The sequence below is a fragment of the Salmo salar genome, chromosome ssa09 (assembly GCF_905237065.1).
Source record: "Salmo salar chromosome ssa09, Ssal_v3.1, whole genome shotgun sequence".
Taxonomy (NCBI): domain Eukaryota; kingdom Metazoa; phylum Chordata; class Actinopteri; order Salmoniformes; family Salmonidae; genus Salmo; species Salmo salar.
The window spans coordinates 101,048,098-101,072,729 of NC_059450.1; the positions used below are offsets into that span (position 1 = coordinate 101,048,098).

General features: G+C 44.3%; 1 protein-coding gene across 2 annotated transcripts in view; it reads left to right on the forward strand.

Moving 5' to 3' along the window:
* The first annotated feature begins 2,356 nt into the window (after positions 1–2,356).
* LOC106612321 (vascular endothelial growth factor receptor 3) overlaps positions 2,357–24,632 on the forward strand; it is a 787,633-nt gene continuing 765,357 nt past the window's right edge. Inside the window, exon 1 of one of the 2 annotated variants that reach the window (XM_045724268.1) lies at positions 2,357–2,702. In XM_045724268.1, coding sequence (XP_045580224.1) covers positions 2,645–2,702 — 58 coding nt within the window. In that variant the 5' untranslated portion in view covers positions 2,357–2,644. The remainder of the gene's footprint in view (positions 2,703–24,632) is intronic. The other variant, XM_045724267.1, reaches the window with a different exon arrangement.

The window sequence follows — 24,632 nt, forward strand, 5'->3', positions numbered from 1 at the left end:
AGTTGTGTTATTGGGTGGAAACATGTTCTCATGCATGGAAGAAATATATAGAGGGCATTCAGAAAGTATTCAGACCCCTTCACCTTATTCACATTTTGTTACGTTACAGCCTTATTCAAAAATGTATTAATTTGTTTTTTCCCCTCAATCTACACACAATAGCCAATAACGACAAAGCAAAAACTGGTTTGTCGAATTTTTTGCTAATTCATAAATAAAATAAAACATTTAATTATCACCTTTATATTCAGATGCTTTACTCAGTACTTTGTTGAAGCACCTTTGGCAGCAATTACAGCTTTGAGTCATCTTGGGTATTGTGCTACAAGCTTGGCACACCTGTATTTGAGGAGTTTCTCACATTCTTCTCTGCAGAACCTCTCAAGCGCTGTCAGGTTGGATGGGGAGCGTCGCTGCACAGCTATTTTCAGGTCTCTCCAGAGATGTTCGATGGGGTTCAAGTCCGGGCTCTGGCTGTGCCAATCAAGGACATTCAGAGACTAGTTCCGAAGCCACTCCTGTGTTGTCTTGGCTGTGTGATTAGGGTTGTTGTCCTGTTGGAAGGTGAACCTTCGCCCCAGCCTGAGGTCCTGAGCGCTCTCGGGAAGGTTTTCATCAAGAATCTCTCTGTACTTTGCGCTGTTCATCTTTCTCTCAATCTTGACTAGTCTCTCAGTCCCTGCCGCTGAAAAACATCCCCACAGCATGATGCTGCCACCACCATGCTTCACCGTTGGGTTTGTGCCAGGTTTCCTCCAGATATGAAGCTTGGCCTTCAGGCCAAAGTGTTCAATCTTGGTTTCATCAGACCAGAGAATCTTGTTTCTCATGGTCTGAGAGTCCTTTAAGTTAATTTTGACAAACTCCAAGTGCTGCAGAGATGGTTGTCCTTCTGGAAGGTTCTCCCATCTCTACAGAGGAACTCTGTCAGTGACCATCTGGCTCTTGGTCACCTCCCTGACCAAGGCCCTTCTCCCCCGATTGCTCAGTTTGGCTGGGTGGCCAGCTCTAGGAAGAGTCTTGGGGGTTCCAAACTTCTTCCATTTAAGAATGATGGAGGCCACTGTGTTCTTGGGGACCTTCAATGCTGCAGAAATGTTTTGGTGCCCTTCCTCAGATCTGAACCTCGACACAATCCTGTCTCTGAGCTCTACGGACAATTCCTTCGACCTCATGGCTTGGTTTTTGCTCTGCCATGCACTGTCAACTGTGGGACCTAATATAGACAGGTGTGTGCCTTTCCAAATCATCTCCAATCAATTGAATTTCCCACAGGTGGACTCCAATCAAATTGTAGAAACATGTCAAGGATGATCAATGGAAACAGGATGAACCTGAGCTCAATTTCGAGTCTCATAGCAAAGGATCTGAATAACTATGTAAAAAAGGTATTTCGTTTTTTTATTTTTAATGCATTTGCACAAATGTCTAAAACCCTGTTTTCACTTTGAAGTTATGGGGTATTGTGTGTAGATTGATGAGGGGGGGGGGATCAATGTATCCATTTTAGAATAAGGCTGTAACTTAATAACAAAATGTTTAAAAAGGAAGGGGTCTGAATACTTTCCAAATGCACTGTAGCATCTCTAAGGGACTTAAAGATATCTGAGGCTGAACTTGATATTGACAGACATATTTGTTTGTGGCATGACCTTACCAGAATCTAATTGTATATTGTTAACCATTAAAACAAGTTTTAAATTCTGCAAAAATGCTATTGTTTTCATATGATCCTGAACGGGGGATTAAATCAAGTTAAAGATAACACTTCCATTAACGATTTTAAATGTCAAAAGGTACAAGTTGAATTTGGGAAATTATATAATTCTTTACAGTGACTATAAATGGAGGAGACTGAGTCAAGGATATAACTGTCATTAACTCGCCTATGTATGTCTAAGGTTAAAGTTGAAAATTGTGAATTGGTAAATTACTTGGCTGTGAAGTGTTGAATTTCAAGAGAAGCAACAGTGACATACCAGTTAAATGAAGCAGTCTAACGTGGTAATAATATAGTGTTGGGATTACATCTTCACTCCAGGAAGGGCATATTTCTCATGGGGTTTACTGGAAGGCTTAGCCTGTTTTATGAACGAGAGTGGCGTGTGTGTGTGTGTGTGTGTGTGTGTGTGTGTGTGTGTGTGTGTGTGTGTGTGTGTGTGTGTGTGTGTGTGTGTGTGTGTGTGTGTGTGTGTGTGTGTGTGTGTGTGTGTGTGTGTGTGTGTGTGTGTGTGTGTGTGTGTGTGTGTGTGTGTGTGTGTGTGTGTGTGTGTGTGTGTGTGTGTGTGTGTGTGTGTGTGCGTGCGTGCGTGCGTGCGTCCCAGTCACGAGCGAGGGAAAAGGAAACCATTGTGAGTCCATTCAGGACTTGATTCATCCTTTGGTTTTTAACAGGAAAATAGGAAAAGGTTTATTTTAGTTTTGTCCATTTCACCCAGCACATCCTCTTCGTGGGGTTCTAATGACAGAGTCACCGCTTCCCACTTCCACAGCTCCCGCACCTGAGTTGGTCCCATTATCCCTCACGGAGTTTTATTTGACCACCTTTTTCTCTGCGGCTCTTGCAGTCAACACCTCAAACACGCGACGTTTTGTAGTAAAAATAATAATCGGTTAAAACTTCGCAGGACCGGGAGAATTGGAAATGAAGAGAGATTTTACGTGTTTCTGTCGGATTTGGTTTGGGATCGCTGCTTCTTCAGGTAAGTGGAGAAATACGCTTTGTTTTATTATCAGACCGTTTCGGATGGCGCAGTCAAACGTTTATAGCGGCAACACGCACATCAGGGAGGGGGGTTTGTGTGGTGTTGCGGGTCTGATAGAAACTTTATCCCGTGTTGTTTTGTAACAGATGTGGACTAGGATAATAACAACCAATTATTTTAGGAATACTATATATTTAATGTTAGTTTTAATTAGCTAAGTTCAAAGAAGTGTTCTCCAACTCAGCCGACCAACTTCATTCTCATATTAACTGACATCATAGTCTGATACGACATACGTTTTTGTTTCTACAGCTGATTGGCCCCGGTGCTTGGTCAATTAAAAACCATCTAAAAAGAAAGATGAGTTATGAAGTAGTTTTTGTGACTTCCTAAAGCTATGTTGTACTATTATAGGGTGCTTTCTGAAAATAGAAAATTCATTTTGAAGTGTATCCTCCCTCTAAAGCTCAGGTTTTCCATGTGAATATGAGTTTGTCAATCTTCACCTAGAAGCCTAAAACGGGATTTTCTTATTAATTTATTATTATTATTTTTTTTAAACAATCCCTTTTAAAATGATGATTGCTTACTTATGAATGAATGGGAAAACAGCGTTGACTTCCGGACCACAAGGTGATCAGTCCTCTTCTGGCTGTGCCGGGTGGAGATTATAACAGTACATGGCCAAGATGTTCAAACGTTCATAGATGACCAGCAGGGTCAAATAATAATAATCACAGTGGTTGTAGAGGGTGCAACCTCAGGAGTAAATGTCAGTTGGCTTTTCATAGCTGATCATTCAGAGTAACTCTACATTTAAGTAATTTATGCTCTACTGCTCCTGCTGTCTCTAGAGAGTTGAAAACAGAAGGTCTGGGACAGGTAGCACGTCTGGTGAACAGGTCAGGGTTCCATAGCTGCAGGCAGAACAGTTGAAACTGGAGAAGCAGCATGGCCAGGTGGACTGGGGACAACAATGAGTCATCAGGCCAGGTTGATGGTCCTACGGCTCAGGTCCAGAGAGAGAGAGAGAGAGAGAGAGAAAGAATACTTAAATTCACACCGGACAGGACAGGAGAAATACTCCAGATGTAACAGACTGACCCTAGCTCCCCGACACATAAACTATTGCAGCATAAATACTGGAGGCTGAGAGAGGAGGGGTCGGGAGACACTGTGGCCCTGTCCGACGATACCCCCGGACAGGGCCAAACAGGCAGGATATAACCCCACCCACTTTGCCAAAGCACAACCCCCACACCACTAAAGGGATTTCTTCAACCACCAACTTACCATCCTGAGACAACATTTACATTTAAGTCATTTAGCAGACGCTCTTATCCAGAGCGACTTACAAATTGGTGCATTCACCTTATGATATCCAGTGGAACAACCACTTTACAATAGTGCATCTAAATCTTTTAAGGGGGGGGGGGGTTAGAAGGATTACTTTATCCTATCCTAGGTATTCCTTAAAGAGGTGGGGTTTCAGGTGTCTCCGGAAGGTGGTGATTGACTCCTCTGTCCTGGCGTCGTGAAGGAGCTTGTTCCACCATAGGGGTGCCAGAGCAGCGAACAGTTTTGACTGGGCTGAGCGGGAACTGTGCTTCCTCAGAGGTAGGGGGGCCAGCAGGCCAGAGGTGGATGAGCGCAGTGCCCTCGTTTGGGTGTAGGGACTGATCAGAGCCTGAAGGTACGGAGGTGCCGTTCCCCTCACGGCTCCGTAGGCAAGCACCATGGTCTTGTAGCGGATGCGAGCTTCAACTGGAAGCCAGTGGAGAGAGCGGAGGAGCGGGGTGACGTGAGAGAACTTGGGAAGGTTGAACACCAGACGGGCTGCGGCGTTCTGGATGAGTTGTAGGGGTTTAATGGCACAGGCAGGGAGCCCAGCTAACAGCGAGTTGCAGTAATCCAGACGGGAGATGACAAGTGCCTGGATTAGGACTTGCGCCGCTTCCTGTGTGAGGCAGGGTCGTACTCTGCGAATGTTGTAGAGCATGAACCTACAGGATCGGGTCACCGCCTTGATGTTAGACAAGGCAGAGTATAGCCCACAAAGATCTCCCCCACGGCACAACCCAAGGGGGGGCACCAACCCGGACAGGAAGATCATGTCAGTGACTCAACCCACTCAAATGACGCACCCCTCCTAGGGACGGCATGGAAGAGCACCAGTAAGCTAGTGACTCAGCCCCTGTAATAGGGTTAGAGGCAGAGAATCCCAGTGGAGAGAGGGGAACCGGCCAGGCAGAGACAGCAAGGGCGGTTCATTGCTCCAGTGCCTTTCCATTCACCTTAACTCTCCTGGGCCAAACTACACTCAATCATAGGACCTGCTGAAGAAATTAGTCTTCAATAAAGACTTAAAGGTTGAGACAGAGTCTGGGTCTCTCACATGAATAGGCAGACCATTCCATAAAAATTGAGCTCTATAGGAGAAAGCCCTGCGTCCAGCTGTTTGCTTAGAAATTCTAGGGACAGTAAGGAGGCCTGCGTCTTGTGACCGTAGTGTACGTGTAGGTATGTACGGCAGGACCAAATCGGAAAGATAGGTAGGAGCAAGCTCATGTAATGCTTTGTAGGTTAGCAGTAAAACCTTGAAATCAGACCTTGCCTTAACAGGAAGCCAGTGTAGAGAGGCTAGAACTGGAGTAATATGATCAAATTTTTGGCTCTAGTCAAGATTCTAGCAGCTGTGTTTAGCACTAACTGAAGTTTATTTAGTGCTTTATCTGGGTAGCCGAAAAGTAGAGCATTGCAGTAGTCTAACCTAGAAGTGACAAAAGCATGGATTCATTTTTCTGCATTTTTGGACACAAAGTTTCAGATTTGTGTCATGTTACGTAGATGGAAAAAAGCTGTCCTTGAAACAGTCTTGATATGTTCGTCAAAAGAGAGATCAGGGTCCAGAGTAACGCCGAGGTCCTTCAGTTTTATTTGAGACGACTGTACAACCATCAAGATTAATTGTCAGATTCAACAGAAGATCTCTTTGTTTCTTGGGACCTAGAACAAGCATCTCTGTTTTGTCCGAGTCTAAAAGTAGAACATTTGCCGCCATCCACTTCCTTATGTCTGAAACACAGGCTTCCATTGAGGGCAATTTTGGGGCTTCACCATGTTTCATTGAAATGTACACCTGTGTTGTCCGCATAGCAGTGAAAGTTAACATTATGTTTGCGAATGACATCACCAAGAGGTAAAATATATAGTGAAAACAATAGTGGTCCTAAAACAGAGCCTTGAGGAACACCGAAATGTACAGTTGATTTGTCAAGAGGACAAACCATCCACAGAGACAAACTGATATCTTTCCGACAGATAAGGTCTAAACCAGGCCAGAACTTGTCCGTGTAGACCAATTTGGGTTTCCAATCTCTCCAAAAGAATGTGGCGATCGATGGTATCAATAGCAGCACTAAGGTCTAGGAGCACGAGGACAGATGCAGAGCCTCGGTCTGACGCCATTTAAAGGTCATTTACCACCTTCACAAGTGCAGTCTCAGTGCTATGATGGGGTCTAAAACCAGACTGAAGCATTTCATATACATTGTTTGTCTTCAGGAAGGCAGTGAGTTGCTGCGCAACAGTTTTTCTAAAATGTTTGAGAGGAATGGGACATTTGATAGAGGCCGATTTAGTTTTTTATATTTTCTGGGTCAAGGTTTGGCTTTTTCAAGAGAGGCTTTATTACTGCCACTTTTTTAGTGAGTTTGGTACATATCCGGTGGATAGAGAGACGTTTATTATGTTCAACATAGGAGGGCCAAGCACAGGAAGCAGCTCTTTCAGTACTTTAGTTGGAATAGGGTCCAGTATGCAGCTTGAAGGTTTAGAGGCCATTACTATTTTCATGAATGTGTCAAGAGATATAGGATTAAACATTTGAGTGTCTCCCTTGATCCTAGTTCCTGGCAGAGTTGTGCAGACACAGGAAAACTGAGCCTCGGAGGAAATCGCAGACTTAAAGAGGAGTCCATAATTTGCTTTCTAATGATCATGATCTTTTCGTCAAGGAAGTTCATGAATTTATCACTGCTGAAGTGAAAGCCAGTATCAAAAATACATTTTGGATTGTTCTTATTCTCCTCAATTAAGTTGGAAAAATAGGATGATCGAGCAGCAGTGAGGGCTCTTCGATACTGCACCGTACTGTCTTTCCAAGCTAGTCGGAAGACTTCCAGTTTGGTGTTGCGCTATTTCTGTTACAATTTTCTGGAAGCTTGCTTCAGAGCTCGGTTATTTTCTGTATAGCAGGGAGCTAGGTTCTTATGACAAATGTTTTTTGTTTTTAGGGGTGTGACTGCATCTAGGGTATTATGCAAGGTTAAATTGAGGTCGTTAACCGATTTTTGTACTCTGACGTCCTTGGGTAGGTGGAGGGAGTCTGAAAGGGTATCTAGGAATCTTTGGGTTGTCTGAGAATTTATAGCACGGCTTTTGATTATCCTTGGCTGGGGTCTGAGCAGATTATTTGTTGCGATTGCAAACAATAAAATGGTGGTCTGATAGTCCAGGATTAGGAGGAAAAACATTAAGATCCACAACATTTATTCCACGGGACAAAACTAGGTCCAGAGTATGATTGTGGCAGTGAGTAGGTCCGGAGACATGTTGGACAAAACCCACTGAGTCGATGATGGCTCCGAAAGCCTTTTGGAGTGGGTCTGTGGACTTTTCCATGTGAATATTAAAGTCACCAAAATGTGAATATTATCTGCCATGACTACAAGGTCCGATAGAAATTCAGGGAACTCAGTGAGGAACGCTGTATATGGCCCAGGAGGCCTGTAAACAGTAGCTATGAAAAGTGATTGAGTAGGCTGCATAGATTTCATGACTAGAAGCTCAAAAGACAAAAATGTTGTTTAAAAAAAAAAAAAAGTACATTGAAATTTGCTATTGTAAATGTTAGCAACACCTCCGTGCATCCTTGCGGGATGCACGGGGGATATGGTCACTAGTGTAACCAGGAGGAGAGGCCTCATTTAACACAGTAAATTCATCAGGCTTAAGCCATGTTTCAGTCAGGCCAATCACATCAAGATTATGATCAGTGATTAGTTCATTAAACTATAACTGCCTTGGAAGTGAGGTATCTAACATTAAGTAGCCCTGTTTTGAGATGTGAGATATCACAATCTCTTTCAATAATGGCAGGAATGTAGGAGGTCTTTATTCTAGTGAGATTGCTAAGGTGAACACCGCCATGTTTAGTTTTGCCCAACCTAGGTCGAAGCACAGACACAGTCTCATTGGGGATAGCTGAGCTGACTACACTGACTGCTAGTGTCGGACTCTACTAAGCTGGCAGGCTGGCTAACAGCAGACCCTATCTCATTGTTGAGCTAGGGGAGTTAGAGCCCTGTCTATGTTCGTAGATAAGATGAGAGCACCCCTCCAGCTAGGATGGAGTCCATCACTCCTCAACAGGCCAGGCTTGGTGCTGTTTGTGGGTGAGTCCCAGAAAGAGGGCCAATTATCTACAAATTCTATATTTTGGGAGCGGCAGGAAACAGTTTTCAACCAGCGATTGAGTTGTGACTCTGCTGTAGAGCTCATCACTCCCCCTAACTGGGAGGGGGCCAGAGACAATTACTCGATGCCAACATTTTTTTTGCTGATTTACACGCTGAAGCTATGCTGCGCTTGGTGACCTCTGACTGTTTCATCCTAACATCGTTGGTGCCGACGTGGATAACAATATCCCTATACTCTCTACACGCGGCAGTTTTAGCTTTAGCCAGCACCACCTTCAGATTAGCCTTTACGTTGGTAGCCCTGCCCCCTGGTAAACAGTGTATGATCGCTGGATGATTCGTTTTAAGTCTAATACTGTGGGTAATGGAGTCGCCAATGACTAGGGTTTTCAATTTGTCAGAGATAATGGTGGGAGGCTTCGGCGTCTCAGACCCCGTAACGGGAGGTGTAGAGAACAGAGATGGCTCGGCCTCTGACTCCGACCTGTTGCTTAATGGGGAGAACCGGTTTAAAGTTTCTGTCGGCTGAATGAGCGACACCGGTTGAGCATTCCTACAGCATTTCCTTCCAGAAGCCATGAGAAAATTGTCCAGCTGCGGGGACCGTGCGAGGGGATTTATGCTACTATCTGTACTTACTGGTGGCGCAGACGCTGTTTCATCCTTTCCTACACTGAAATGACCCTTGCCTAACGATTGCGTCTGAAGCTGGGCTTGCAGCACAGCTATCCTTGCCGTAAGGCGATCGTTCTCCTGTATATTATGAGTACAGCGACCTCAATTAGAAGGCATCATGTTAATGTTACTACTTAGTTTCGACTGTTGGAGGTCCTGACGAACCACGTCCAGATAAAGGTGAAAAGGTTGAATGAAAAAAGTCGAGCGACGGGGAAAAAATAAAAATATAAACTTAAAAAACTTAAAACTGGCAGGTAGCAAAGTAAGGTTTGCAACACACCGCACAGCAGCATGTAAACAAGTCTACAAGTTGTAGCAGTATTAGTAGTAGTAGTTTTCATTAAAATGTGGTGGTAGTGGTAGTAGTGGTGGTAGTAGTAGTGGTAGTGGTGGTAGTAGTAGTAGTAGTAGTAGTGGTAGTAGTGGTAGTATTAGTAGTAGTAGTGGTAGTGGTAGTAGTAGTGGTGGTAGTGGTGGTAGTAGTGGTAGTAGTAGTGGTGGTAATGGTAGTGGTAGTGGTAGGTTTCATTAAATTAGCTGTAGTAGCAGCAGAATTTCATGTCATGTGCCTTTTACTGAGGAGTGGCTTCCGTCTGGCCACTCTACTATAAAGGCCTGATTGGTGGAGTGCTGCAGAGATGGTTGTCCTTCTGGAAGTTTCTCCCATCTCCACAGAGGAACTATAGAGCTCTGTCAGAGTGACCATCGGATTCTTGGTCACCTGCCTGACCAAGGCCCTTCTCCCCCGATTGCTCAGTTTGGCCGGGTGGCCAGCTCTAGGAAGACTGTTGGTGTTTCCAAACTTTTTCCATTTTTGAATGATAGAGGCAACTGTGTTCTTGGGGACCTTCAATGCTGCAGACATTTTTTGGTACCCTTCCCCAGATCTTTGCCTCGACACAATCCTGTCTCGGAGTTCTACGGACAATTCCTTCGACCTCATGGCTTGGTTTTTGCTCTGACATGCATTGTCAACTGTGGGACCTTATATAGACAGGTGTGTGCCTTACCAAATCATATCCAATAAATTGAATTTACCACATGCGGAATTCAATCAAGTTATAGAAACAGCTCAAGGATGATCATTGGAAAACAGTATGCCTCCCCACCCAAACACACACTTAGTCAGGCCATATCCTGTCTCTGGGCTCTGCGATTTGACTGACTGTTTGTCTATTGGCTGTGACTGATGTAACAGAGTTAGCTTTGTAACCTCACTCCCCTTCAGAGGGGAACGTAATTGGCTAAGACGTTGTCAAGCGGGCAATCACTTGTGTTTTGTGAGGACCTGAGATGATGTACCAGTAAGGTTAGGGTCAGCACAGTGACGCCTGTTACAATGGCTGTACATTTATTTCCTATTCAAAGCAGAAGAGAGTCTGCCAACTGGGCACAGATGCCAATTCAACATCTAATGTCATCGAAATGACGTGGAAACAACATTGACATGTGGAAACACTACCCACTGGACAGAGTGTGTGTTTCTGAGGGATGAGTTGTCTCTTCACTTGACAAGGTTATGTCATCTATTGTGATCATTGCCTTTCTTTCTTTCTCCCTCTCTCTCTCTCTCTCTCTCTCTCTCTCTCCTCTCTCTTTCTCTCTCTCTCTTTCCCTCTTCCGCTCTCTATCGTCCACCCCCTCTCTTTCTTTCTCTCTTTCTGTCTCTCTTTCTCTCTTTCTGTCTCTGAGTTGTCTCTTCACATGTCCTCCTCTCCTCATCCCTCTTGCCCCCTAAACGCACTGTCCTCACTGTTTCAAGTTACTGTAGTGGTAAATGCAAAGCATAGTAAAGCCTGTGATTTGTTTAAGATTCTCGGTGCTGTGGGTTTAAACTGAAACAGCTCTTCAACTCCAGGGAATATAACTCTGATGAGCTCAGAACTCAAGAGTAGAGCTGCTAGTCGCTTTAAGTGGTATTCGTGTGTGTGTGTGCGTGTGCGTGTGCGTGTGCGTGTGCGTGTGCGTGTGCGTGTGTGTGTGTGTGTGTGTGTGTCACAGCTAATTAAGTCAGAAAACAACTCAAGGGGATTCAAATAAAGGTTCAATGACACACACACACACACACACACACACACACACACACACACACACACACACACACACACACACACACACACACACACACACACACACACACACACACACACCATCAGACACACATTAAAACAGTCTGCAGTGTAGATTAACTTTAGCTAAACAAATCACACCACCAGATTACACTGGACACCCAGAAAGACAATAAGATGCAGTTTGGAAGAGAAGTTGGAGTGATTTGAGAGTTTGTCTTCCAACTTTTTCCCTATCTAGGGCCCAAAGAAAGGGCTCTGGTCAAAAATAGTGCACTATATATAGGGAAAAGGGTGCCATTTGGGACTCAGTGTGGTGGAGTAAAGGTGTTGGAGGACATCGCTCCTCATCCTTAACTGGGTTCAGTTCAAGTAGGCTGAACTTTGGTACTCAGTGGATGTGTCCCACATGGCACCCTATTACCTATAAGTAGTGCACTACTTTTGAAAAGAGCTTATTAAGTAGTGCACTATATAAGGACAGGGTGGCTCAGTTGGTAGAGCATGGTGTTTGCAACGCCAGGGTTGTGGGTTCGATTCCCACGGGGGACTAGTACGGATTTTTTTTTAATGAAATGTTTGCATTCACTACTGTAAGTCGCTCTGGATAAGAGAATCTGCTAAATGACTAAAGTGTAAAAATGTAAGTTGGCTGAACTTGGTCCGTATCAGGAGAAGGCACTTCACATCTATCTGTAGTAATATTATTTAAATCAATGGAAAATAGACCATGACAGATTTGAATTGATCGTTTTACCCAGAAACAAAATAGTGTAAAAGGAAGTCCACTACTCATTAATTACATTTAAAAAGTATTTCAGATGTGTTATATAAACATTTTCTCTAGCTCTGATCTAGAAAAATCATCATTGGTAGTAATAGTCTGCTACTGGCATACAGTACATTACAGGGAACAGCCATAGATTGCAATCCTGCCTGTGTTGATTGACCCCCAGCCTCAGTCAGCCTTTTCCTGGAGTCAATGACCGAAAATCCCTCTTTGGCCTCATGGGTGTAACTGAGTCAGGTTTTAGGCCTCCTTGCTCGCACACGCTTTTTCAGTTCTGCCCACAAATTTTCTATGGGATTGAGGCCAGGGCTTTGTGATGGCCACTCCAATACCTTGACTTTGTTGTTGTTAAGCCATTTTGCCACAACTTTGGAAGTATGCTTGCGGTCATTGTCCATTTGGAAGACCCATTTACGATCAAGCTTTAACTTCCTGATTGATGTCTTCAATATATCCACATCATTTTCCTCCCTCATGTTGCAATCTATTTTGTGAAGTGCACAAATCCATTCTGCAGCAAAGCAGGCCCACAACATGATGCTGCCACCCCCGTGCTTCACGGTTGGGATGGTGATCTGCAGCTTGCAAGCATCCCCCTTTTTCCTCCAAACATAACGATGGTCATTATGGCCAAACAGTTCTATTTTTGTTTCATCAGACCAGAGGACATTTCTCCAAAAAGTATGATCTTTGTCCCCGTGTGCAGTTGCAAACCGTAGTCTGCCTTTTTTATGGCGGTTTTGGAGCAGTGGCTTCTTCCTTGCTGAGCGGCCTTTCAGGTTATGTCAATATAGGACTTGTTTTACTATGGATATAGATACTTTTGTACCTGTTTCCTCCAGTATCTTCACAAGGTCCTTTGCGGTTGTTCTGGGATTGATTTGCACTTTTCACACCAAAGTACGTTCATCTCTATGAGACGGAACGCGTCTCCTTCCTGAGAGATATGACGGCTGCGTGGTCCCGTGGTCCTATAGTTTGTTAACAAGAAATTTGTGGAGTGGTTGAAAAACAAGTTTTAATGACTCCAACTGTACTACCCACCGCTGCGACCTGTATGCTCTCGTTGACTGGCCCTCGCTTCATATTCGTCGCCAAACCTACTGGCTCCAGGTCATCTATAAGTTTTTGCTAGGTAAAGCCCCGCCTTATCTCAGCTCACTGGTCACCATAGCAGCACCCACCCGTAGCATGCACTCCAGCAGGTATATTTCACTGGTCACACCCAAAGCCAATTCCTCGTTTGGCCGCCTTTCCTTCCAGTTCTCTGCTGCCAATGACTGGAACGAGTTGCAAAAATCTCTGAAGCTGGAGACTCATATCTCCCTCACCAACTTTAGCACCAGCTGTCAGAGCAGCTCAGAGATCAATGCACCTGTACATAGCCCATCTGTAAATAGCTCATCCAACTACCTCATCCCCATATTGTTATTTATTTTTTTGCTCCTTTGCACCCAAGTACTTGCACAGTCATCTTCTGCACATCTATCACTGTCTGGAGCATCTAGCCGTAGGTTGTCATCGAAATCGCAGTAAATGTCCTCATTTAAAAAAAATATATATTTCACCTTTATTTAACTAGGCAAGTCAGTTAAGAACAAATTCTTATTTTCAATGACAGCCTAGGAACAGTGGGTTAACTGCCTTGTTCAGGGGCAGAATGACAGATTTTTACCTTGTCAGCTCAGGGATTCGATCTAGCAACCTTTCAGTTACTAGTCCAACGCCCCGTATGATTTGTTACATACAGTACATCTCTGAATTTGTCAATATCATATTTTTTTTACTTACTGTGAAGTAAAATCATAATACTAATCATCATAGTAGGACATTTGAGTATCATACTTTTGTTTCTACTTTACAGACATACATTTTACTTTTTTACTTTACAGACATACATTTTACTTTTTTACTTTACAGACATACATTTTACATTACAGACATACATTTTACATTACATACATACATTTGACATTACATACATACATTTTACATTACATACATACATTTTACTTTACATATTATTTTCATTATGAAGTTGTCAGTCTGTAGTAGACTAATCCGTTGAGATGTAACATCTCTAGGTTTACTAACAAACCATCACGTAGTCGTCAATTAAGAACAGTTGGATTAAGTAACAGTAAAATGTATTTTAACAAAAAGAGAATCATATCAGAAGTGTTGTTGTGGGCATTGCAATGTGAAACATCTATTTATAGATGAAACACTAAGTGTTTGGTTTTTTGTGTTGTAATTGGAAATGTGGAAATGTGCTTAGAGATTTGAAACAGCTGCCATTTTGATAATTTGTTGAGTTTTGTAAGAGTTGTACGAAAATTGTACCAAAGCAGAAAAAAGGCAATATTAATAATGTCAACATTGCTGATTACAAATATTAATAAATTGGGAAGTATTCCAACTTTGGGATTTTGAATAGGCACTTGAGAAACTCAGACACCTCTGTTAGCCTCATTGAAGATACAAAACTTCCCCCAGTGACCTAAAAATATCTGAAAGTCACATCCCTACTTAAGCCACGCCTCCACTCCACGGTTCCTCCAGGAACGCTTTGCTACATTAAAACGTTAAAGGTTTCTCCAAGAACCCATCAACTAACCAAAGGTGCAAACATGAACCACTTGGGATCCGCATGGTTCCTCGAGTCACCACTAATTCTAAGAGTCTAGGGCCAGGTTGTGATTGGTAAGAGCCTGCAGTAGGATTGATTGGAGTGTGTACGGTAACGTTTGTCAGTGCCACAGCTGGGCCTGTCGGTGGGAGGTCATTGTGGTTTCATGAGAACATAATGCCTGGAAGAGTCAGAGAAAATGACCAGTTTCCCCTCGTAGCACCTTGTCAGTCCCCACTATCCCCCTATCCCTGGCCCAGTCTCTCTGCCCCCACTATCCCCCTATCCCTGGCCCAGTCTCTCTGCCCCCACTATCCCCCTATCCCTGACCCAGTCTTTCTGCCCCCACTATCCCCCCTATCCCTGACCCAGCCCAGTCTCTCTGCCCCCACTATCCCCCTATCCCTGAGCCAGCCCAGTCTCTCTGCCCCCACTATGCCCCTATCCCTGACCCAGCCCAGTCTCTCTGTCCCTGTCCCAGCCCAGTCTCTCTGCCCCTGACCCAGCCCAGTCTCTCTGTCCCCACTATCCCCCTATCCCTGACCCAGCCCAGTCTCTCTGCCCCCACTATGCCCCTATCCCTGACCCAGCCCAGTCTCTCTGTCCCTGACCCAGCCCAGTCTCTCTGTCCCTGACCCAGCCCAGTCTCTCTGTCCCTGACCCAGCCCAGTCTCTCTGCCCCCACTATCCCCCTATCCCTGACCCAGCCTAGTCTCTCTGACCCTGACCCAGCCCAGTCTCTCTGACCCTGACCCAGCCCAGTCTCTCTGACCCTGACCCAGCCCAGTCTCTCTGTCCCTGACCCAGTCCAGTCTCTCTGTCCCTGACCCAGTCCTTCTGTCCCTGACCCAGCCCAGTCTGTCTGTCCCTGACCCAGCCCAGTCTCTCTGTCACTGACCCAGCCCAGTCTCTCTGTCACTGTTTTAAGATAAATATTTTTTAAAGCCAGAGAGGACTATTGAAGAAACTACCCACATAAGAAGCCTTTTCAGTTAAAATTCCTTTGACCTGGACACAGAGTAGACCTGGACACAGAGTAGACTTGGACACAGAGCAGACTTGGACACGGAGCAGACTTGGACACGGAGCAGACTTGGACACGGAGCAGACCTGGACACGGAGCAGACCTGGACACGGAGTAGACCTGGACACGGAGCAGACCTGGACACGGAGCAGACCTGGAAATGAATAATATTGAAAATAATATATAAAATTCCAAAAGCAAATCATTCATAAAATTCCCCAACATGTAATTCTTAAGATCAAATAATGCTACAAACAACAACAAAATCGACTATAAAAATAAAGTTTCCCTGCCCTACATAGAGCCCTACATAGAGCCCTACATAGAGCCCTGCTATTGATCAGAGCCCTACATAGAGCCCTACTATTGACCAGAGCCCTACATAGTGCCCTACATAGAGCCCTACTATTGACCAGAGCCCTACATAGTGCCCTACATAGAGCCCTACTATTGACCAGAGCCCTACATAGAGCACTACATAGAGCACTACTATTGACCAGAGCCCTACATAGAGCCCTACTGTTGACCAAAGTCCCATGGGTACTATAAAGGGAATAGGGTGCCATTGGGGATGCAGTATTGTAGCGGAGGACAGGACACCCGAGCCGCGGTCGGCCAGCGTTTATCAGCCTCACTGGGACATCTGAGTCAGATTAGTGACAAGGTGTTTATCACTGTGCGCACCAGGCCCGACAGACCGTGGTTTAGTAGCGCTGTGCGACATCACAGCATGACTGTGCTTTAGAGATATGTCTGTGTTACCTGCTGGTGCTCTAATCAATGATAATATTTATTATGTTTCACAAGAGGGAGAGAGGTAGAATTTGACTCTAATCACAATACGAAGTTGTTACCAGAGTATACTTTCTCCTTTCCCTGCAGGGGAAATCATTTCTGAGTGTTAAAAGTGATGAGATATTAAAAGTGTCCGGTTGCAGAGGAAGAGGCTAAGGTTTCCGGAGGGCCGATTGGCTGGGGGGGGGGGAGCAACAGAGAATGAGAGTGGGGGAGAGAGTGTGAGAGCAACAGAGAAAGAGAGTGGGGGAGAGAGAGATGTCCTGTGTGGACAGGTACAGGAAAACATAGTCAGGGTCAGACAGAGAGGCTGCTGGGAAGGGATACAGGAAACAGATCCAGATGGCCCCATAACATCCTCACTTCACACTCTATAAACACCCCTTCCTCCTCCTACCCCCTCCTCCTCCTCCTCTACCTGCCCACCTCCTCTATCCCTCCTCATCCTCCTCCTCTACCCCCTCCTCATCCTCCTCCTCTACCTCCCATCATCCACCTCCTCTAGCCCTCCACCTCCTCTACCTCCCCTTTTCCTCCTTCTCTACCCCCTCCTCCTCTACCTCCTCCTCCTCCTCCTCATCCTCCTCCTCTACCTGCCCACCTCCATCCCTCCTCATCTTCCTCCTCTACCTCCATCCTCCTCCTCCTCTACCTGCCCACCTCCTCTATCCCTCCTCATCCTCCTCCTCTACCTCCCATCATCCTCCTCCTCTAGCCCTCCTCCTCCTCCTCTACCTCCCCCTTTCCTCCTTCTCTACCCCCTCCTCCTCAACACCTCCTCCTCCTCCTCTACCCCTCCTCCTCCTACACCCCCCTCCTCCTCTTCCTCCTCGTCCTCTTCCTCCTCTACCCCTCCTCATCCTCTAACTCTCCTCCTTCTCTACCCCACCTCCTCCTCCTCAGGGAGAGAGAGTCATAAAGAGAAAGAGATGTCCTGTCCCCTGTACAAGGTGAGGCCCTGTCCCTGTCTACTGGTAAATCCAGGGAGGGCTGCTGACTCCACAGCCTAGGCAGGAGGTCTGTTGTGTGGCCTGGCTGCCCTCCTGGCTGGCTTCCCTCCTCCAGGCTCCAGCCAGACTGACATACAGTCTATTTCTGTATGTCAGATTTCAGATTTTATTTAAGATTTTCACAGCTTTGACCCCGAGCTACACTGTGAGCCATCATCCGTTAATATGGTCTTCTGAAGCAGATTCTTTCATTCAATGTAAACTGAGAATGTATGGCCCACCACAATATGGTCAATGTAAACAGAGAATGTATGGCCCACCACAATATGGTCAATGTAACCAGAGAATGTATGGCCCACCACAATATGGTCAATGTAACCAGAGAATGTATGGCCCACCACAATATGGTCAATGTAAACCGAGAATGTATGGCCCACCACAATATGGTCAATGTAAACAGAGAATGTATGGCCCACCACAATATGGTCAATGTAAACAGAGAATGTATGGCCCACCACAATATGGTCAATGTAAACAGAGAATGTATGGCCCACCACAATATGGTCAATGTAACCAGAGAATGTATGGCCCACCACAATATGGTCAATGTAAACAGAGAATGTATGGCCCACCACAATATGGTCAATGTAAACCGAGAATGTATGGCCCACCACAATATGGTCAATGTAAACCGAGAATGTATGGCCCACCACAATATGGTCAATGTAAACAGAGAATGTATGGCCCACCACAATATGGTCAATGTAAACAGAGAATGTATGGCCCACCAAAATATGGTCAATGTAAACCGAGAATGTATGGCCCACCACAATATGGTCAATGTAAACCGAGAATGTATGGCCCACCACAATATGGTCAATGTAACCAGAGAATGTATGGCCCACCACAATATGGTCAATGTAAACAGAGACTGTATGGCCCACCACAATATGGTCATTGTAAACCGAGAATGTATGGCCCACCACAATATGGTCAATACAACCAGAGAATGTATGGCCCATCACAATATGGTCAATGTAACCAGAGAATGTATGGCCCACTATAATATGGTCAATGTAAACAGAGAATGTATGGCCTATCACAATATGGTCAATGTAAACAGAAAATGTATGGCCCACCACAATATGGTCAATGTAAACAGAGAATGTATGGCCCACCACAATATGGTCAATGTAAACAGAGAATGTATGGCCCACCACAATATAGTCAATGTAACCAGAGAATGTATGGCCCACCACAATATGGTCAATGTAAACAGAGAATGTATGGCCCACCACAATATGGTCAATGTAACCAGAGAATGTATGGGCCACCACAATATGGTCAATGTAACCAGAGAATGTATGGCCCACCACAATATGGTCAATGTAAACCGAGAATGTATGGCCCACCACAATATGATCAATGTAAACAGAGAATGTATGGCCCACCACAATATGGTCAATGTAAACAGAGAATGTATGGCCCACCACAATATGGTCAATGTAAACAGAGAATGTATGGCCCACCAAAATATGGTCAATGTAAACCGAGAATGTATGGCCCACCACAATATGGTCAATGTAAACCGAGAATGTATGGCCCACCACAATATGGTCAATGTAACCAGAGAATGTATGGCCCACCACAATATGGTCAATGTAAACAGAGAATGTATGGCCCACCACAATATGGTCAATGTAACCAGAGAATGTATGGCCCACCACAATATGGTCAATGTAAACAGAGAATGTATGGCCCACCAAAATATGGTCAATGTAAACCGAGAATGTATGGCCCACCACAATATGGTCAATGTAAACAGAGAATGTATGGCCCACCAAAATATGGTCAATGTAAACCGAGAATGTATGGCCCACCACAATATGGTCAATGTAACCAGAGAATGTATGGCCCACCACAATATGGTCAATGTAAACAGAGAATGTATGGCCCACCACAATATGGTCATTTAGCAGTTGTTCGTTCTTATCTGAAGTGACAGATGTAGGATCTTAATTTGATCACCCTGTTGCAGGAGAACTTTCCTTCAATGCAGGTAGTGTAAAACCTGTAGTGTATTTGAGGTTTAAAAAGGCTTCTGAAGTTTTGTAAATATCCACTTTGACATTTCAGACTTCATTTTCCCTTTACAAAAAAAGTATCAACTGTTTACAACAATGTTCATTAATTATAATAATTCACATTTCATGTTACTGCTGTAGAAAACTCGCTCAAATTATGATCCTCCATCTGTAGTTTATTTATTTTACATTTATTTAACTAGGCAAGTCAGTTAAGAACAAATTCTTATTTTCAATGACGGCCTGGGAACAGAGGGTTAACTGCCTTGTTCAGGGGCAGAACGACAGATTTGTATCTTGTCAGCTCAGGGATTCGAACGTGCAACCTTTCAGTTACTAGTCCAATGCTCTAACCACTAGGCTACCCTGTGAGTGTGGACCATTGTGTGGTCAGCAGCTGGCTGGTTTCCAACGGGACTAATGTGTGGCTTCAGGTCCCTCCAGATTCAACTGTTAAACTGAACTGACTACAGCTTCAGGTCCCTCCAGATTCTTTCTTTCTTTCTTTCTTTCTTTCTTTCTTTCTTTCTTTCTTTCTTTCTTTCTTTCTTTCTTTCTTTCTTTCTTTCTTTCTTTCTTTCTTTCTTTCTTTCTTTCTTTCTTTCTTTCTTTCTTTCTTTCTTGTTTTGTATTTATGTTTCTTGGACTTTTTAACTCTGCGTTGTTGGGAAAAGTGCTCGTCAGTAAATATTTCACAGTAAAGTCTAGACCTGTTGTGTTCGGCGCATGTGACCAGTAACATTTGATTTGAACTCATTCCCCCAACCTTGGTGTTACCAGCACCGCTTTTAACATCATTGCTTTCAACCAACTGATTCATTGCTGTTGACTAAAGTCATTTAATTTCTGAAAACCTTTGTTTTTAATCGGACTATATTGAGAGTCGTCTGTTTGTTGCATCCTCTAAATTTGTGACTCTTAGAAAGGGATTAATTTGTTGATATAAACCCTCTATTTCCTGTCATGTGACCTGATCAGAGACTACAGACAACCCAGGAAGCAGGAACGCCAACATCTCTCTCTCTCTTTCTGTCCCTGAAAGCAGGAAGTGGAAGAGCAGAAAGACTGTCAGGAAAACAGGACATCTGTTGAGAGAAAAAAAACAGAGCATTTCAGTTCACACACAAAGCTTTCCCATGTTTCCTGTGTGTAGCTGGGAGAGCGAGGAGGAGAGAAAATCCTTTCACTTCACAATGTGTGTGCTAAATGGCAGCCGGTTCCCTTTCTAGCGCACTACTTAGTGCACTGTGAATGTAAGACGGTTCCATTTGGGACGCAGCCATGGGTTACCTTTGATGCTGTTTGATGATCTCCAGCTGGGTTAATGTCTGTCTGTCAGACAGACGAGCTGTACATGTTTCACCAAGATGAGAGTGGCCTGTGGCAGGAAGGCATGTCTATGTGTGTGTGTGTGTGTGTGTGTGCCTGTGTGTGTGTTTCTGTGTGCGTGCTTGCAGCAGGACGACAGGCCATAACGCTTGCCGTTTAGTTTTTTAATAGCGCTGCGTGACATCACAGCGTGTCCAGTCAGCAGGACTCCAGTACAGTATAACAGCATGTCCAGTCAGCAGGGCTCCAGTACAGTATAACAGTATGTTTCAGTATTCTCCCTGACTGTCACAAATGGATCTAGTTTCCCCTGTAAGGAACACAGTGGAGAGGAGGGGGTAGATTCATGTCCAGATTCCTCACTCAGAACCTCAGAGAATGGTTAGAGTGGTTACAGTCGCTTTATACAGTACTCCTCTTCATGAAATAACCAAGTAAAAACATAGTAATAATTGATACTACAATTAAATAAGTCTTGAGAGGGACGGAACAGGGACAGTAGTTTAAATGGGGGTTAAGTCCTGAGAGAGATGGGACAGTAGTTTAAATGGTGGGTAAGTCCTGAGAGAGATGGGACAGTAGTTTAAATGGTGGGTAAGTCCTGAGAGAGATGGGACAGTAGTTTAAATGGTGGGTAAGTCCTGAGAGAGATGGGACAGGGAAGATAAAATATTACAAGTGCTGTTTCAGTTTAGTATGTAGCGGTAGAACAACAATATGAAGTCCTTGAACTCTGGGAAGGAAAGAGGCAACTTCCAGATCTTTCCTGTCGGTGGTGATTGTTAGCAGTGTTTACTATCGACGCACACACACTGGAACACAGCAGTGGTGATCATGATGAGAGACCTGTAGCTGGACCACAGCAGTGGTGATCATGATGAGAGACCTGTAGCTGGAACACAGCAGTGTTTACTATCGACACACACACACACACACACTGGAACACAGCAGTGTTGATCATGATGATAGAGGCCTGTAGCTGGAACACAGCAGCGTTGATCATAATGAAAGAGACCTGTAGCTGAACACAGCAGGGATGATCATGATGAGGACCTGTAGCTGGAACACAGCAGCGTTGATCATAATGAAAGAGACCTGTAGCTGGAACACAGCAGCGTTGATCATAATGAAAGAGACCTGTAGCTGGAACACAGCAGTGTTGATCATGATGAAATAGGCCTGTAGCTGGAACACAGCAATGTTGATCATGATGAAAGAGACCTGTAGCTGGAACACAACAGTGTTGATCATGATGAAAGAGACCTGTAGCTGGAACACAGCAGCATTGATCATGATGAAAGAGACCTGTAGCTGGAACACAGCAGTGTTTACTATCGACACACACACACACACACACACACTGGAACACAGCAGTGTTGATCATGATGATAGAGGCCTGTAGCTGGAACACAGCAGTGTTGATCATGATGAAAGAGACCTGTAGCTGGAACACAGCAGGGTTGATCATGATGAGAGACCTGTAGCTGGAACACAGCAGCGTTGATCATAATGAAAGAGACCTGTAGCTGAACACAGCAGGGTTGATCATGATGAGGACCTGTAGCTGGAACACAGCAGCGTTGATCATAATGAAAGAGACCTGTAGCTGGAACACAGCAGCGTTGATCATAATGAAAGAGACCTGTAGCTGGAACACAGCAGCGTTGATCATAATGAAAGAGACCTGTAGCTGGAACACAGCAGTGTTGATCATGATGAAAGAGACCTGTCTCTCTCTCTAATCTGCTCTCTCTCGATCAATGCAAAGGGCTTTATTGGCATTGGAAACATATGTTTACATTGCCAAAGCAAATGGAATAGACAATTAACAAAAGGGAAATAAACAAGGGAAACATTAACATTACTCACAAAAATTTAAAAAGAATATAGACTAATTGTCACGTCCTGACCAGTATAGGGGTTATTTGTATTTGTAGGTTGGTCAGGACGTGGCAGAGGGTATTTGTTTTATGTGGTTCGGGGGTTATGAGTATTGTAGAGGTGTGTTTTATTTATGTATTACGGGGTTTTGGTGTATGTTCTGGGTTTTGTATTCTAGGTTGGTTTTCTAGTTTGTTTATTTCTGTGTGGTCTGTGTGGCTCCCGATCAGGAACAGCTGTACGTCGTTGTTCCTGATTGGGAGTCATATATTAGTTGCGTGTTTTCACCTGGGGATTTGTATTTCGCACTGCTAGTGATTATTGTAGCCTGTGAAACTGTCACCTGTCGTTCTTTGTTTATTGTTTTGTTTCGTGTCATCTTTATTCATTAAATATAATGATGAACATGCAACCCGCTGCGCCTTGGTCCTCTCTACAATACGACAGCCGTTACACTGTTATTATTGTCTATGTACAGTATTGTAACAATGTTCAAGTAATTGAAGGATGAACGGTAAAATAATAAACAGATAAATACAGGTTGTATTGACAGTGTTTGTTCTCCATTGGTTGTCCTTTTGTCATGGCAACGGGCCACGAATCTTGCTGCTGTGATGACACACTGCTGTATTTCACCTAACAGTTATGGGAGTTTATCAATATATGAATTGTTTTCAAATTCTTTTTGGGTCTGTGTAATCTGAGGGAAATGCGTGTCTCAAATATGGTCATACAGGAAGTGTAGCTCTTGTTTCCACCTCATTTTGTGGGCAGTGGGTACATAGCCTGTCATCTCTCGATGACAATGGAGGCCTCTCTCAATACAACTCCCCAAATACAGGTGTACCAAGCTTGTAGCGTTTTACCCACAAAGACTCGATCACTGTCAAAGGTGTTTCAACAAAGTACTGAGTAAAGGGTCTGAATGTGATATTTCCGGGGGGTTTTTTATTTGCAAAAATCTCTAAAAACCTGTTTTTTGCTTTGCTTTGCTTTGTCATTATGAGGTATTGTGATGTCATTATGAGGTATTGTGATGTCATTATGAGGTATTGTGTGTAGATGAGTGAAAAAATGATTTAATCAATTTTAGAATAAGGCTGTAACGTATCAAAATGTGGAAAAAGTCAAGGGGTCTGAATACTTTCAGAATGCACTGTATATTTTGTAGAGGGTGGGGCTCAAGCTGCATCCCTGTCTCATCCCACAACCCTGAGGAAAGACATCGGTGTGTTTTATTGACTATTTTAACTACACACTTGTTTGTGTACATACATTTTATAACGTCATATGTTTCCCCCCCAACACTGCTTTCCATCAGTTTGTATAGCAGTCCTCATTCCATATTGAGTCAACATCAGTTTGTATAGCAGATCCTCATTCCATATTGAGTCAACATCAGTTTGTATAGCAGATCCTCATTCCATATTGAGTCAACATCAGTTTGTATAGCAGACCTTCATTCCATATTGAGTCATCAGTTTGTATAGCAGACCCTCATTCCAAATTGAGTTTTAAAAAAATGTTGACGTAAAAGCATCAGAATATTGTTTTGTTTTGTTTGTTTGTCAATAAGGGTATGTATGGTGTATACCTGTTCTGTCGTATGGTATTTTGGTAAGACGCCAATTTGACATTTGCTCAGGACATTGTTTTCACTGAGGAAATCTCTTTCTCTCTCACATTTTGGCCTTCTTCACCCTTCTCTGGGTGGGGGTCCCACTGTCAGGCTTGTACACCCAAGCCAGGCCTGTGTCAACACCCTGGGTCGGCCCTCTATCTCTGTGTATAAACCCTGTGTTTATCTAGAGGCCCCAGGTTTCACACAGAGACCCCCAGGGCAGCCCTGGACAATACAAGGCATGGTGATTGACCCCTCAGGACCTGGTCTGAATCACACCACCAGGAGCCCTGGACAATACACAAGCAGCGTACACACCACACCTAAAACAATATCTAGTAAAACTCTGAGGCTCTGAGGCTGTCCTTTGGAAAGGAGAGCCCCCCCTGTCCATAGAGGGACAGTGTGAGGCAGGAATCTATAGAGGGATGGTTTGAGGCAGGAATCTATAGAGGGCCGGTGTGAGGCAGGAATCTATAGAGGGACGGTGTGAGGCAGGAACCTATAGAGGGACGGTGTGAGGCAGGAATCTATAGAGGGATGGTGTGAGGCAGGAATCTATAGAGGGAGGGTTTGAGGCAGGAATCTATAGAGGGA